This window comes from Cydia strobilella, chromosome 18, assembly GCF_947568885.1.
Source record: "Cydia strobilella chromosome 18, ilCydStro3.1, whole genome shotgun sequence".
In the NCBI taxonomy this organism is placed as follows: domain Eukaryota; kingdom Metazoa; phylum Arthropoda; class Insecta; order Lepidoptera; family Tortricidae; genus Cydia; species Cydia strobilella.
The window spans coordinates 2881576-2898220 of record NC_086058.1 but is presented as its reverse complement, the minus strand read 5'-3'; the positions used below and the strand labels follow the sequence as shown (position 1 = coordinate 2898220).

At 37.4% G+C, this 16645-nt stretch overlaps 1 protein-coding gene across 1 annotated transcript; it reads right to left on the bottom strand.

The window, feature by feature from the left end:
• Positions 1 to 9238: 9238 nt before the first annotated feature.
• On the bottom strand, positions 9239 to 16600 carry LOC134749483 (ceramide-1-phosphate transfer protein). The gene is made up of 4 exons (XM_063684422.1): positions 16427 to 16600; positions 16142 to 16353; positions 13346 to 13521; positions 9239 to 9917 (listed from the first exon to the last, which is right to left on the bottom strand). Exons 1-4 carry the CDS (start codon positions 16543 to 16545, stop codon positions 9789 to 9791), a joined length of 636 nt encoding a protein of 211 aa, XP_063540492.1. The 5' UTR covers positions 16546 to 16600; the 3' UTR covers positions 9239 to 9788.
• Between the last annotated feature and the right edge of the window lie 45 nt (positions 16601 to 16645).

The following is a 16645-nucleotide window of genomic DNA, read 5'->3' as shown; positions in this document are numbered from 1 at the left end:
CTTAAATGGCAAATCGCATCACCATCCCAGTCAACTTGTTACAGTAGGCAAATCTTTGTTTCAGAGAGCCCAGAGGATATGTGATGACCAGCATCTGGCCGCGGAGCTCCAGCATGCCAGGCGCGCGCTCCAGGCAAACGAGCTCAGGATACCGCGGGTCAACCAGAGGTCCCACATTAAGATCCCCACAGTCGAGCGCAGGCCTGCCATTCTGCCTTTTGTCAGGGGGGTCACGGACAGGATCAGCCACATCTTGAAGCGTGCTTCTATAAAAACATATTTCAAGCCAATGAAGAAGATGTCACAATTCCTGAGGCCTGTAAAATGCAATACCCCTCTACAGACTGCAGGAGTGTACAGGCTGGACTGTGAGTGTGGCCTATCATATGTCGGGCAGACGAAACGGAGCATTTCCACTCGGGTGAAGGAACACATAGCTGATGTCAAGCACCGTCGACCTAGGTCTGCTGTCTGTGAGCATGTCATGGATAAAGCCAATCACTCAATCAAGTTTGATAAGCCTCTGGTTCTTGCCAAGGAGAAGCGTTACATACCCAGAATGCTGCGCGAGGCCATTGAGATTAAGAAATATCCAAACTTTAATAGGGAAGATGGCTTTTCTCTACCACCAGCTTGGGATCCTGTAGTCCACCTGATAAAGGAGCAAGCGAGACATAGACTGTGAGACCGTAGTGTTGGATGATGCTGGACATTCTGATGTTTTGAAAAGATGTGTCCCGCCGAGTTTGTTGCCGGTCCCATATTGGGATACCCTCCTACAATTTAGGAGGGAATTAAATCTTCTCGGGTCCGTGGTGTAGGGTTGGAGCCGGCATAGTTTATTTTTATCGCGTATATATATATATCTTTACTTGAAAAATAATTATAGTGTATAACTAGCCTTATGAACCGATTTTGCATGTACAACCAGCCTTAAAGTTTGTAGTCTATGATTGTTCATTATTTTAGTATGTGGGTATTTTTGCATTTTGTAATTTTTCCTCAGTCACCCGTTGACCACGAACGCTGTAAAGAGTTCGAAACGTCGGGATGTATTATAAATTCAATATACGCGATATAATCCGTTTTCATAGTTTTATTTCATGAGTAACTATCGCGGTAACCGAAGACAATATTATTTCGATTGTTGTTTGTCAATAAACGTTTGTTATCTTGAATACTTACAGCTGCTGTGAGTTTGCCGATTGCTGCCAGCATATGAATGCAGCAATTAAAAAAGTTCCTTATGCCATCAATTAATATTAATTATTGGATCGGGCTCTGCCGTAGTCAGCCCAGTCTATGAAATAATCTCTGTAGTTTTCTTATCAAAGAATATAATATATTATAATAATTATAATAAGCTTAGGATATGTATATTTAACTTTAAGTTATATTAAGTCTGTAAGAAATAAATTAAGCAGTATTTGTAAAAACAAATTATTTTAAGATAATGATTACTGCTCAAGTCTGGGTTAAAAAAATATTTTTTTTTGTACATTTAGAAATATGTACCTACCATTTACATCAGGCAAAATAATGAATTAGAAAAATTATAATTTAGTCGTTTAGAATGCCAAATCCAATATATGCACGATTTTAATTAAATTAATTACCTTGTGTTCTGTTGCTAGGTACCTCACTATTTGTCAAACAAAAATCAAGCACATAACGGATTTGGCATTCTCAACCCCGTTATTAGGGCGCGGGCACAGTGCCGATTTGCGAGCGAGTTGAAAGCGAGGCGAGCGCGCAATGATCTCGCCTCGAGCGCGCATCGATATCTCCGCGAACGAGCAACGATTTCGCTGCGTACAGTCACACTGGAATGGGAGCGAAATCGTTGCGTGCTCGCGGAGATATCGTTGCGCGCTCGCCTCGCTTTCAACTCGCTCTCAAAATCGCCAGTGTGCCCGCGCCCTTAGGGTTAACCTATTAAAAAACCATTCATTAGTGTTACCCTATCAAAGGGGGTTTCCTAGATTAGTACGCCGTTTCAGACATGGAATATCCTCTTATTCCAATCTTTTACTCGGGACATCTGGGACGAAATATTTCCCATTTGTTACAAATGGTTAAGGACAAATGGGAGTAGGGCATTTTGTATACTAAAACGCGTAACTAAACGTTATAAAATTGATTTTGTATCTCGATGCTAGCAGCTTTGTTACATATACTAACTATTAACGCCTTTTGTTATATCTAATATATTGGTAAATATAATTTTAAGCAATTAAGTGATAGTGTAAAATAACTGTGAATAATAATATAATTATGTAATAATTACTGTATGTTCATTGTGTTGTTGACTTTGTTTGTAATTTTTATTTATTGGGTATCCAATACGTTTATGTTCATATTATTTGGAGAATTCGAATAAATTACAGATTTTAGTTAGTATGATCGTTTTCTTTATCCCACTTACCTCAAGCCCTATCAAAGGTAGGAGTTCCATATGTTACTTTACTCTGTGGTCTTAACACCGCAAGACTACAAGACGCAGTCATGCGTTAGAGAGAGCTAGAAGAGCATTATATCGGTTTTGTTCCACCGCACAATTGTGTCACATAAAAAAATAAAAAAAATATCAAGATTGAAAAAAAATATGCCTCCGAATTTGACAGCAGAACTAGATGGCGCAATAGCCGTATAGCTAACCATAAGCATGGAGATTATATAAAGGAGCCAAATCTCTATGTACGAAAAGTGTCCATCAAAAAACAGTAATTAGGAGGCGCCACCATACACCGAAATACTACCAAAAATAACCTACGTAATTTTTTGTAGTTATTTGTTGCCTTATATTGTTATTATTTACAGCTGAAAGCTGGTAACTATAGTTCTGCCATAAGAGATTGTCGTCCTTTCTATACCGTCCATAACCATAAGGTTGAAATTGACAACTGAATTTAACTCGATTAAAACGTCATCTTTTGACAAGCAGCATAATGTATGGAACCATCCATACTAGCTATCAAATTCTTAGCGCGAATTTGTTTTAGACTTTACATATCTTATACAATTAATAAATCTTTGATTGAAGTTAAATAAAAACCGGTCGGACTCGCCCACCGAGGGTTTCGTACTTTTTAGTATTTGTTGTTATAGCGTAATAAGATACTAATCTATGGTTATAGCGGCAACAGAAATACATCCTCTGTGAAAATTTCAACTGTCTAGCTACCACGGTTCATGAGACGCCTGGTGACAGACATACGGACAGAGGAGTCTTAGTAATACGGTCCCGTTTTTACTCTTTGGGTACGGAACCCTAAAAATAGACTTCTTGGTTGGATGGCGCTTAAAAGAAACTTCAAAGTAGGCAAAATATATAATATTATATTTCATAATTAGCTAATAGGTACATCCACACAAAGCAGTATCATAGAAAAATAACAACAATACTTTTTTACGCACACGGCAACTTTCATAGACATATCGCATCCGCTAGGTGGCGCGTTTGCACGGAGCGGGTGATCGGGTTAACGAAAAATATGAGCGTTGCTAATAGGCGCGGACGCGTGCGACGGATTTGACCTACGATGGCACCCGCGTGCGTGCGCCCGCTCCGAGCACCCGGACCAGCCAGCGGACGCCTTAATGAGCACAAGTTAGAGACGAAATCGGGCATAGGATGGTCGTGGTTTATCGCCTGTCGTGTTACTGGTCGATAAATGCTACCTTGTCAGTTACGTTTCACATCTAAGTGGAAATTGGACATGTGATAGAAATCGATAAAAAAGTAGAAGTTCATAAGACATAGGAAGGTTAATCTAAACTAGCAACATTGAAGTGACTAATGAAACTGGGCATTTAGCCCTGACCGCCAGACGTCAACGTGACGCGCGCAGCTACAGCCCAATATCAACCTTCGTGCATTGCGACAAGGTTCAGAATGACGCGCCGCGCACGACAGGCGTGGCGTTATAAGGACTCACAAATGTTGCCAGTTTAGTCTTTCAAAAATTGTGACCGACTGAAACGGGCTATAAGATCGAGAGCATATATGTTAACAAAATAATTTTAGGATTAACTAAAATCAATAGGGAGTATTACTGCAATGTTCTGCCGTCAGAGAGCAGCACTATTACATCTCGTAAACCATAGTTACTCATACATACTATGCCTTAAACTGTTTTTTGAGAAATCAAGGCGGTTTGTTTACCTGCCTATCGCGAAACGCGACAATCTAAATTTGGTTATCTGCCTCTTTATCGCTCGAATATGTAAGAGTGACAGAGAGGCAGATAACGAAATTTCGACGTTCGAGTTTCGCGGTAGGCCCCCAGTATAAGCTAGTGGCGCCCCCTACCACAGAATAAATAATAGTACTTGGTACAGAAGGTTCACTCTAGCAAAACGCGTCTATTACGACAGACATGACCGCTAGGTGTCGCAAGAGCGAGCAGGCGTCCGTTCCGTAGCGGTGCGCGGCAACTACTATAGCTAGACACCAAAATCTGCGTGGGCCGCATGTACTTGTAGCGACGCGACCAAATCGCGGAGTGAGCTACGCCTGCCCCTACGCAGAGTTTTGCGTAATATTCCCTATTGAAATGTTTTACATGTCATTCTTCACACTGTTTGTAAACTTTATTATACATAAGGCCCACCAATAAGAATGGTGCTGTTAAAGTAAGAACGCTAACCACGAAGAATTTCATATTGACAACCACCAAGCTCAAAGAGTGGCTTTGACCGCCGGCATCATCGGCGGGACAGCCATTTAATTATGGGCATAGGAAGGAAGGAATATGAAATTTAAAATTTCGAAAATTCTATATTCTAAATTTTTTATCAATATTTTCTAGTAAATAGAGAGTTAAAATTGTTTTGTTGTTGTTTTGAAGTTGTTAATTTTAGTTTATTATTAATATTGTACGCCCGAAATGGGCAATCTGTTGGACTTTTTTGTATATTTTGACATGCGATATCATTGTACACAGTTTTGGCAAGAAATGAATCTTATCTTCTACGTGTTTAGCGTCCTTACTTTAGTACCTCACACAGAGAGATAACTTAGGATTTTTTTTCCATATCATATCATTTATTGAACAAAAATGTAACGGTTAGCCACGGTTTATTTATATAATTAAGACTATTACAATTAGGTATATCACTAAACACAGATAACGTACGTACATATACAAAAATATACGAAAATACAAAGTATACTTAATGTACTTATATCGAAAATGGCAAGTTGATACGTAAAGTGCCACTTGCACCATTCACTAACCCGGGGTTAACCTGGAGTTACCATAGTTACCAATATAATTTGACATTGGGTTAACGGTTTAACCTGTTAACCCCGGGTTAGTGGGATGGTGCAAGTTTATAGTCCTTTTACAAAGATATATGTTCACTCTAGAGGAATGCCTTTGGAATGCCTACAAATGAACGTTATAATTATAATAACTAATACAATTTTTAATTTTGATTTGGTATTTATAACTTTGTTTGACTTTAAAGTACAAAGCACATAGGATCCGAAGGGTCTACCGTCGAAATAGAAAATTCAAAAAACGTTATCCACTTCTCTATCGCTCTTGCATATTCGCGCGATAGAGAGGCAGATAAAGAAAATTCGTTTTTCGCGGTAGGGTTGCTCATGAGCGCCGTTTTTACCGGTGTTGCCGGCTTAGACTTATAAAACTGTAACTTGTAGCTTAATAAAATGGGGCCCGGGCCTTAAACAACAGTAAGGGACGAATTAATAGCACAGAGTTGATACATTATAGCCTCATAATTTAATTATTTAATAATTAGCGTTACAAAGCAACTTTACTTTGGTAATTACAAAATATATCATATTTATTACAATCTAACTAAAGTAATTATTATTAGCTAGCCCATGATTTCATTTATTCACTTTCGCAATAACTTAAAATGCTTAGCAGGAATATTATTATAACTTTACAAAAAAAAATACCATAAAGACCACTACAAAAAATAGTAGGTTATTAGTAATTTTAACACGATAGCAAAACAAATACGCATTTTCAAAAATCATGTCCATATATGGCCCATGGGCCTTAAAAAGTCCTTATAATTTGTCTGTTTCTAATTTTACGTACAAACTTTATAATTCTACTAATACAATAACAACTTGCATAGCAATTTCCAATATGCCGGAACTCCGGTGGCCGTTTAAGAAATGTGACGCTCTTACGGTAGATGTCGCTAGGGTCCCCTAGACCCATATAGTGGAAAGATTCGCTGACTATGGATGAGGTCTTGGTGGCTCAGTTGGCAGAGCGGTGGAGTATCGATCCAAAGGCCGTGAGTTCAATTCTCACCCAAGGCAGTAATTTTTCCACTTTAAAATTTATTCTAAGTCTAATACAATAACAACAGCATTTGCTTACAAACCAATATACAAGTATAAAATAGCTGTTTATTCCAAGCGAGTGATCTAGTATTAGTATTAGTCAAAGGTGTACAAAATCTACTGTCCACGTCGATGTGAGCAATAGTTACAAATTGAGCTTCAAAATTTACGTCTTTTTTTTACTTTTTACGTTATAATTAGTACATTGTGATACAAGTGTGCTAAGTTGGTCATTACACACGAGGCGATATTGTGCGCGCGAGCTCTAAGCGAGCGCGCAATAAGAAAGCCAATGTGTGTAATAACCAATGCACACGCGTTTCATACGACGTTTTTCAACACACTTGCACACAAAAAAGAAACACATATTAAACAAATTTTAATTGTTAAAACAGTTAGCAAAAGTCTAAAATCTGTCATACGGGCCGGCCGGGCCGCGGCAGGCGGTCGGGCGCGCCGGTGCCCGCCAGTCCGACCAATTAAAGAAGGCTCCGTTTCCATGCATATTATTAGCAATCAGTTACCTTCTTAACTCAGTCGGACAATATAATGAAAAAGCACGAGTGTTATAATATACTGAAAAAGCACGCGTGTTTAATATTATGGATTATGAGCCAAAAATCGGTGGAATAAAAACGTCGTTTTGTGAAAGTGTGTTGAAAAAACTCTTTAAGGACAGGAAAATCAAATATTGCATAAGATTGCTTAGAACGCACAGCGATTATTTTTTTGCGGTTTCAGTCTCGCAAGTGCGTCCGCTTATAGAAGCTAGAAGATGCAGACTATACAATCTTTGAGTAAATAAAGGACCGACCATACGAACCGTGCTATAGCGTAACGAGTTTTATGTTTCGGCATACATTTTGCTGCAAAATCAATGGACTGCGTTTTTCAGCTTTAGTGTGATCGATACCTTATAGACATTTTCTTTCTAAATAATTTGGGGCATTTTATATGAAAAGGGACCTTATTGTCGATGGCGCTTACGCCGCACAGCATCGCGCGGCATTGTATTTATATCGGAGCATCGTTTATAATGGCGTAAGCGCCATCGACAATAAGGTCCCTTTTTATAGAAAATACCACATTTATGTAGCTGGTTAGTTCATTTGACATTATGTGAAATAACTGTGAAATAACAGTATCTAAGTATTTGCATTCAAATTCATACATTTGTAATTTTTATAACGGATATATTAAATCGATTTCTACGAGATCAAAATTATAAATGTAAATATTAGTATGTATAACATAATTTGAGTTGTCGTTGCAAAATTTGCTACTGAACCATTAGGTAAAAAACAAAACCTTTAGAATTACTTAAATGTTACGTCATTATTATTTCAAAATAAACATAGCGACTTAATTCAACGACGAATGGCTAATATTCGTTGTTAATTACAAAATTGTTTTAAATCGCACTTTAAAATAAAATAATGCACAGTCGAAGGCAAAAATATCGATCCAGACAAATGGCTCAAAAATATGTGAACACGACTTTATTGTCTAAGGTGTAAGTGTACACATATTTTTGAAACTTTGGGAATGCATATATATTTATGCCCTTGACTGTACTTTGTGTATAGTATAGCAAATATCGGATTTGAACACATATTAATTGATTCTTACAAAATATTAGAATAATATAAAAGTGTATGAAACGCTATACTTACTGATAATATTGATTTATTTATTATGCTACAAAATATAAACATTGACGCAGATATCATATCTTACTGAATCTCAATCCCTAATATAAAATACGTCAGCCTCGTATTAAGGGTCCCCGGCAAGCTTGGTTCTTCCATACAAACGTAGTTCCGCTCTAATTTTAAAACGACTAGCTAGATTGCTCTGAAACTTTGTACTTACAATAGGATAAGGTATATCTATGTCTGTAATTAGTTTATATAGCTTCAGATACCATAGTTAAAAAAATAGCTAATCTAAGTTTTTCATACAAAACTTGTTTTTGCTCTATTTCGTTTGTTTTATGAACTGGAGCTATATAAAACTAATTATAGACCTAGATATACCTCATGTCAATGTATGTGCAAAGTTTCATTACAATGCAAAACGTAGTTTTAAAATGAGAGCGGAACTACGTTTGTATGAAAAGGTGCAATTCGGTCGAGCTTGTCGGGGACTCTTAACTAATGTCCGATATTAATTAAAAGCGACCAGCGAGTAAAGAAAGGACACGTGACACAAGGAATTTCGTACACGCGCCTCTTCCTACCTCTATCGCACTCGCATAGTTAATTATATAGCTGTCCCTCAGTGTCCAGACCGCTAGCATTATGGGTTTTTTTCTCTCTTTTTCTATTGGTCATTTTTTATTGGTCCATTTCTTTTAGAGTCTGACCATGCTAGAGTTAGGCAAAGATAAGTCTGCTGCGATTTTGATAGCCCAAACTGTGTTATTTTAAATGTGAAATCAAACTTATTTTTTTATTATTATTTGGGATTAGACCCTTGTGGATACCCTGGTTTGATTCTGCTAACCTCTCTAGAAAAGTGTTAGTCTCAGCTTTCCGAGTCCGGTCCGGACACATCCCTACAAACAAATTTCTGTGCATGATGGGTGTTAAATCGTCACCACTGTGTGCAAACTGTCAGAAGACTGATGACTTGTCTCACGTGTTGTTGGAATGCGTCCGGAATTCGGACTTGAGAAAAAGAATTTTTGGTAGTCTGGGCTCCATGCACAATGGACAGATCAATTGTTGGTTGTCAGAACCTATATCGGACAAAGCAATCAGTGTTTACCACTTTATTGACCTCTCCCTTGAGTAGGGAACTATGATAGCACCCATGAGGCTGACATGTTCACCTAGAGTGTCCAAAGCCTCCATAAAAACCAGATTAAAAAAAAAAAAAAAAAAACCACCAACATAACATTGAGGTTAGATGTTTGTCCAATTATAGGTAACCACAGCTTATACCACAGTATCTTAGGTCATACAATGTAGGTACAGTTTGACATTTAGACTTGAGCTATTAATAAATAAAAATTAACAATTATTAAAATATTAAGAGAATAACAGCAATTTGCACTTTGCGACAGAAAAGTGAGGAACCAACATTCTATGAAATTATGACGTATAAATAACACTTGCAGTCTGTGCTGTCAAAATCGTTGCAGAGTTATCTTGGTCTAACTCTAGTATCTTGTATCTAGGTTAAGCAGTGAAAGAGTGTGGCAATGCCACCATAGACGTTTATAATAGCATTTTCACACTTTGTCACTACTAAAAGTAAGCTTAAAGGGGCTTCTAGCTCTTTTTGTATACATGCAACCTTCAAACAAAGGTGTCTGAAGTTTGAAAAACAAATATTTAACTGTAAACCGCTTTAGGAATTGAGTAATACTTATAAAAACATAATCCTGAACGTACCCTAACTTTAATATCACTTTTTCATCTGGCAATGTCTCGAATATTTTCACCTGGCAACATTAAGGTAGGCCGTGGAAGTCGAAGTCTGTGTAGAGCTGTTCCACGCGGTTGTACACTTCGTCGCACGATGACAGGGTTTGTGGTAGGATCACCAGCGCCGCTGTGAGGCTGTCTTCTGACCCGAAGATCTGTGGCAAGAAATAAAGAGTCATTTACACGAAAAAATATATAAATTTTAAATTTATACGCTTTCAGGTTTATGATAGTCTGACTGATACCTATTATTCTTATGCCGGGGCCACACTAATAGCCGCAACACACTATCGCACCGCAACGCGACGCGATCTTGATGCGCCGCACCCATAAGTGAGAACGAGAAAGAGATATTTCGCGCACCGTGACCTTGGTGCGGTGCGGTAGTGTGTTACGGCTTTAACGGGAAACGCCGTTGATTATCGCGATAATCCCAGTGTGGCCGTATGAAAAACGTCAATTTAACGCGATAATTAACGCGTTTGCCGCCATTTCCCGTTAGTATGGCCCCAGCATTAGGCCGCGAAATACAAATCTGATCGCTGTCCCGAGAACGCGTACAGTCTCGCACAGGAACTCTCCTACCGTCCGAGCGCTTAACGTTTTAAACTCATTTCTGTCATGGGCACCGGAATAGTAGATTGTGTCAAGGGAGCAAAATGACATATTTACGGCGAGGGCGTACATTGGATCCTAAACGACTAGAAGGATTTTATAATAGAATCCCGAGAGTGGCGAGGAATCTCAAGTAAAATCCTGAGCTTAGTGAGGGATTTAAGTGTGTTACGCCCAAGATGGAAATAATTTGCTGTCATGTCATGTGGCACATACTGCTTTTCACATAACCTATGAAATAATTATGATGTTTAAAAACATTATTTAAGCTAAAAAAATTGTGCAAAAAAAATGATAAAATAGTGTCCTAGAACAGAAACGTGTTACTTTGATCCCTTCTAGCACGGAAGAAATTGTTCTTTTTCACTGTTATGCTGGTATAACTTTTTGTAATAAATAATAAATTATTTCTATTCACCCAGTGTACTTTCGCTTTTTCGGTTGCGGCTCCTTTAATTAGCATTAATAGACCACAGGCCAGGAACAGATGTCCATGACCAATCGCCTCCTGGGCGAAAACTCGTATAGTGATTAACGGCTATGTATGATGAACCCCCGTGAACGTCAGCTGCCGCTCCGTTGGTGGGTTGAGGATTGGCAGCAAATAAAGTCTATAAAATTTTTTTTGTCATCGCCTCCCGCTTGATACTTTGTCAGATAATAGTTTATATGCTATTGTTAATAAAACAAATCGTCAGCCTGTTGTATCGCGGTGGAAAGACCGTGTTACACGTTTCGGTGGCTGCCATTTCACAACCCACCAACGCAGCGGCAGCTGAAATTCACGAGGGTTCATCATACATAGCCGTTAACCGCTATGAGTTTTCGCCCGGGAGGCGATGACTGACGAAATTTGCGCCTGGCTTGGGGTTTACAACTTTACTGTGTCCGATAATCAGAAGCACTATATTCAATTTACTGCCATATATCTTATCAGCCAGTATAAGTGTTATCAACATGAGAGATCGCCATACGTGCGATATAATAAATAAATGTGTCACAATTTTGTTGTTTACTTCGAAATACAGGACGGTACTACTAACATACAACAATAGGGAATATTACGCAAAACGCTGCGTAGAGGGCGTCACTAGCACAATCACAGGGCCTACCGCCAAACACGAAAATCGAAAGTTCGGTTTCTGAAACCCTATTCGATCGATAGAGAGGCAGATAACGAAATTTCGATTTTCGCGTTAAGTGTATTACAAAATATTTTATTTTTATCATATAAAATATCACGTCCAACAAAAAAAAATCTTAGCAAACGTTGTGCTTTGTTGGCGAACAGTTTTCATAATAATTGTGACTCAAAATGATCGCATGTCATGCCGAATATTCGGTCGCCAAATATTCGGCCAAAACCACTATTCGGGACATCACTAGTCCTAATCCTAAGTCATAAAAGGTAACAGTAACATTATGTCTAAGTATAATGACTACTTCTAAGCTTGCTATATCTATGCCTTCGAACTATTCCAAGGTTGACCAGATTCCTCGATAATATAGCGTAAAGTGTGCACGAGCATTGCATTTAAAAATAGACCGTATCTCATTATAATAAGGTTTTCAAATTGTAACACGGTGTTTTCATTAATACGATAAAGTGTTTCTTAGTGTATTTTTATTAGTTTCATAATGAGTCTCGTCGTTATTTATATATATATTATATATAGTATATAATTATGTATATTATATTTGTATATATGTGATTATATGTTATTTTTATTTTATTTTTGCTGTTGTATTTGTAGCACCGCCCACAATGTCTCTGCTTAGCCTTAAGGTTGACTGGTAGAGAATGCCTTATGGCATTAAGTCCGCCTTTTGTACTGTAAGGTTTTCTTTTGTGCAATAAAGATTAAATAAATAAAAGGTTGGTCACGATTTCAGTTTCCGTATTGTTGAATGTTGTTAGATTAGATGCACTTTATTGTACGGTACGGTAGGGACGGTACGTAACTACGTACCTACAATATACACGTTCTAATATAGGTTCTAATAGGCACGTTCACACTTAGGTACCCTAAGACCACCTAACTGCAGTCCAGTACTATGGTTCACAAGTTTAATAAGTAGGTACATGAATAAATATAAATATTCTTTGTGGTTTTGTATGTTTTTTCTTACACTTATGAAAATATTTTACCATAGAACCACACCGCGACATTCAAATAACTGTCATACTTGAACGATGATATTATTTGAGTTCATTTTGGACCAAAGTTGGGAGCTGTTGTACTATATAGTTGGGTGGTATTATGGTACTTACTTAACCGTTTTTTATTTTGTTTTAGTACTTTAATCATGACTAAAGTAGTAGTAATGTATTAGGCATTGATTCAGCAAGCGTTAAGTTGTAGTTTCGCATTCTCTATAGGTATGGGTTTAAAAATATGTTAGTTTACCTTTACTAAGTCCGGCCGATTGGGCAACGCGTGCATCGCTAGTGTAGCCGCTTTTCGGATGTAATACGGATGGAACTCAGCGAGCGTTGAGTTGTACGCGTTATGGCATTCTGTACATTTGTTTAATATGTAAGGTTACCTTCTTAAGTAAGTCCGGCCGGTTGGGCAACGCGTGCATTGCTAGTATGGCCGCTTTTTGGATGTAATACGGATGGAACTCAGCGAGCGTTGAGTTGTACGCGTTATGGCATTCTGTACATTTGTTTAATATGTAAGGTTACCTTCTTAAGTAAGTCCGGCCGGTTGGGTAACGCGTGCATCGCTAGTGTGGCCGTTTTTCGGATGTAATGCGGATGGAACTCAGCGAGCGTTGAGTTGTACGCGTTATGGCATTCTGTACATTTGTTTAATATGTAAGGTTACCTTCTTAAGTAACGGCCGGTTGGGCAACGCGTGCATCGCTAGTGGCCGCTTTTCGGATGTAATACGGATGGAGCTCAGCGAGCGTTGAGTTGTACGCGTTATGGCATTCTGTACATTTGTTTAATATGTAAGGTTACCTTCTTAAGTAAGTCCGGCCGGTTGGGTAACGCGTGCATCGCTAGTGTGGCCGCTTTCCGGATATACCACGGATGAAACTCAGCGAGCGTTGAGTTATACGCGTTCTGGCATTCTGTACATGTGTTGACTGTGTCGTCCGACTCGCCTAGCTTTTTGAGGAACAGTCTTATAAAGTCTGAAACAAAGGACAGTCAAAAGAATGCTATAAACATAAGGATGGAGGAGAAAGGAGGAAAACATTTTTAAGGGTTTTAGTACACTGACTCGCCTGTTGCTATCTCTATTGCACGAAGGCGACTAGTCGACAGTGCGTTACGGCTCTTAGTCTTTATTGTAATTTGAATATTATTTATGTTTTGATGACTAAGATGACTTAGTATAGTTTCATCTAATTTTATTCACTAAAAATACAAACAGTCTGACGTGGTTTTTCACGTTAACAATTTAGAAAAACCCCTGGCAAAGTTTCAAAGCATCCCACAAAAGATAAATTAGCTTGATAGGTATGTGTTGACGGAATATTGAGTCATTTGTTTTCAATTGACTTGACCCAAATTAATATCATATGAGTAAATATAAATCTTCGTAGCTATTGACACAATTAGTTGACTCAAAATTAATGACTTTGTAATTGATCAAAACTTAGAGACAAACTACATTTAATAATAAATAAAACCGGACAAGTGCGAGTCGGACTCGCCCACCGAGGGTAAAATTTCAACTGTCCTGCTATCACGGTTCATAAGATACAGCCTGGTGACAGACAGACAGACAGTCCCATATAATGTACGAATTTTTTTTTCTCTTTTTATTGTTTTTAGGGTTCCGTACCCAAAGGGTAAAAACGGGACCCTATTACTAAGACTTCTCTGTCCGCCTGCCTGTCTGTCACCAGGCTGTATCTCATAAACCGTGATAGCTAGTCGAAATTTTCACAGATGATGTATTTCTGTTGCCGCTATAACAAAAAATACTAAAAAGTATGGAACCCTCGGTCGGCGAGTCAGACTCGCACTTGTCCGGTTTTTCATATTCACCCGCATGTACTACTACTGCCTCCTCTGGAACTACAAAAGAATAAAAGGAATGCAATCAAAATGGTGATTCACTCTGCTGTTGAATAACCCTAATGCATTCCACAAGCTCCATTATGGCAAAGAGGATATAATAGGATAGAGCGGTAGAAGCGGTACTGTCATAGTAAATTTTGTAACCACAGTAGTAAATTCATTGCCATCTATCGACACACTTTAAAACTAAAAATGAAGATTTATAAAAATACGATAAAATGTATTAAAATATGACTAAATGATTTTTTTTATTTGCATTAATAATTTTTATGATTTTGACCCATGTTCTTTAACTGATATGCGTTAAAATTGTTAAATAACAAACGAAACCGTCAACGCCATCTATCCGAGAGTAGGCCAAAGGTAGTGGCGCCATCTGATCGAGAATCAAATTTTCGTGATTTTCGAGGCACGTTTCTTCCTTAGACTGCATCCATCTATTACGGAGTTATATCTATCTTTGATTATGGCGTCCACTTATCACATTCATAGAGTACATGGTGGTACATTGTCATTTCTATTGTGTGTGTTCAATAACCATGAACATGTTAATGACCAAACTCACACACACACCTACACCTAACTGCTGGGTTAGTTTATTGACTATACAACTACAATATATTCCTTTATTATGATAGTGTTTTTTTATTTATTTCATCTTTGCATAAAATATATACAACAATGTACAAATGGTCGACTTAATGCTAAATGGCGTCTCTACCCAGGACCATCGGCTTCATAGGCAGGGTCACTAGTCACTCAGGGTTCGATATTATCGAGATAATTATAGTCTTTGAAAATTATCGCGATAATAATCCGATAAATATCGGATAATTATCCCAGGTATGGATGGTTCTTTCTTTGAATTCTTTAGTAAATTTTAAAATGTTGTCTTAGAATCTTTGTAAATTTTAGGTTATTATCAAATCGATAATTATCACTTATCAGGCATAAAAATCACGATAATTATCAAGGTAACTATCATTGATAATTATCCTTTCGAACCCTGTAGTCACTACCCACTAGGCCAGACTGATCGTCTTTGTGGTAACACTATGTTTTTCCCACCTATATGTAATTATTTTATGCTATTTGTGACAAAAATAAATATTTTCGTAAACAATCACAACATAAATATTAATATGTCACAGTTATTCAAAAATAGCCCTAATTCCACAGTCATAAAACCTCATTCTTATCAAACAAGGAAAATGTAGTTAATGTTATTTCATGGCCAAAATGATGTCAGTTATCTAAGATTATTACTCCAATTCACCTGTTATCTTGCAAATAAATTATTTCTGAAACCTAGTATCTCATGAAACAATGACAATGTAATAGATTAGATTAGATTCATTTATGTCACATTGAAAATGTACTTACATTATATTTTACATGTCACAATAAAAGGCATTCACAAAAAGATCTTCGCAACACAATATCAATAATAATAATTACGAATCAAATTTAATAAAGAATAATAATCTAATTTTTTTTTATATTAGCCTATTTTGGTGTCCCACTGCTGGGCAAAGGCCTAATCTAAACAATAAAATACTAAAATAAATAATCTAAAAAATAAAATACTAAAATAAATAATCGAAAGAAAATAAAACAGTAAAAAGTCATTGTGTATAAAAACACTTTCTATAAATAAAAAGAGTAAACAGTAAAAGTCAGTCAAAATAATTAAATAGAAACATACAAAATAGAAAAAGTACTGACCTAGACCTCTGTGGAGCCTCAGCATCGTCCTAGACCCAGAGACGAACCCGCTTTTCTCGTGTAAGTTTGTTTCCTTCTCGTACTTCATCATTTTCTTAAAAGAATCATAGTACACTGCATCTTCACCATCCTTATGTTTCTCTATCACCTTAATTTTACTTTTTACGTCGCTGCTCACGAATGAGAACACCGAACCGATGAGATTTAAGAACCTAAACAATTATTCTCATTAATATTTTATAAGTAAACCAACTACAACGTTTCATAATAAAGAAATTTGCTTACTTGACTAGTTCATTGTATCCATCAATATAAGCTTCTACAACAACGTCGTCGTCTTCTTTTAGGCTTCGTTGGAAGCTTTGGTGTACGTAGTGTAAATCCAAAGTGTTCTCGTTGGACATTTCTTTTAAAAATATACAAAAGTGTAATTGTTTGTACTTGATACGAACCAGCTGGTTGCGAGAAAACTGACTGATCTGATCTGATTGGACAAAGCGAGGT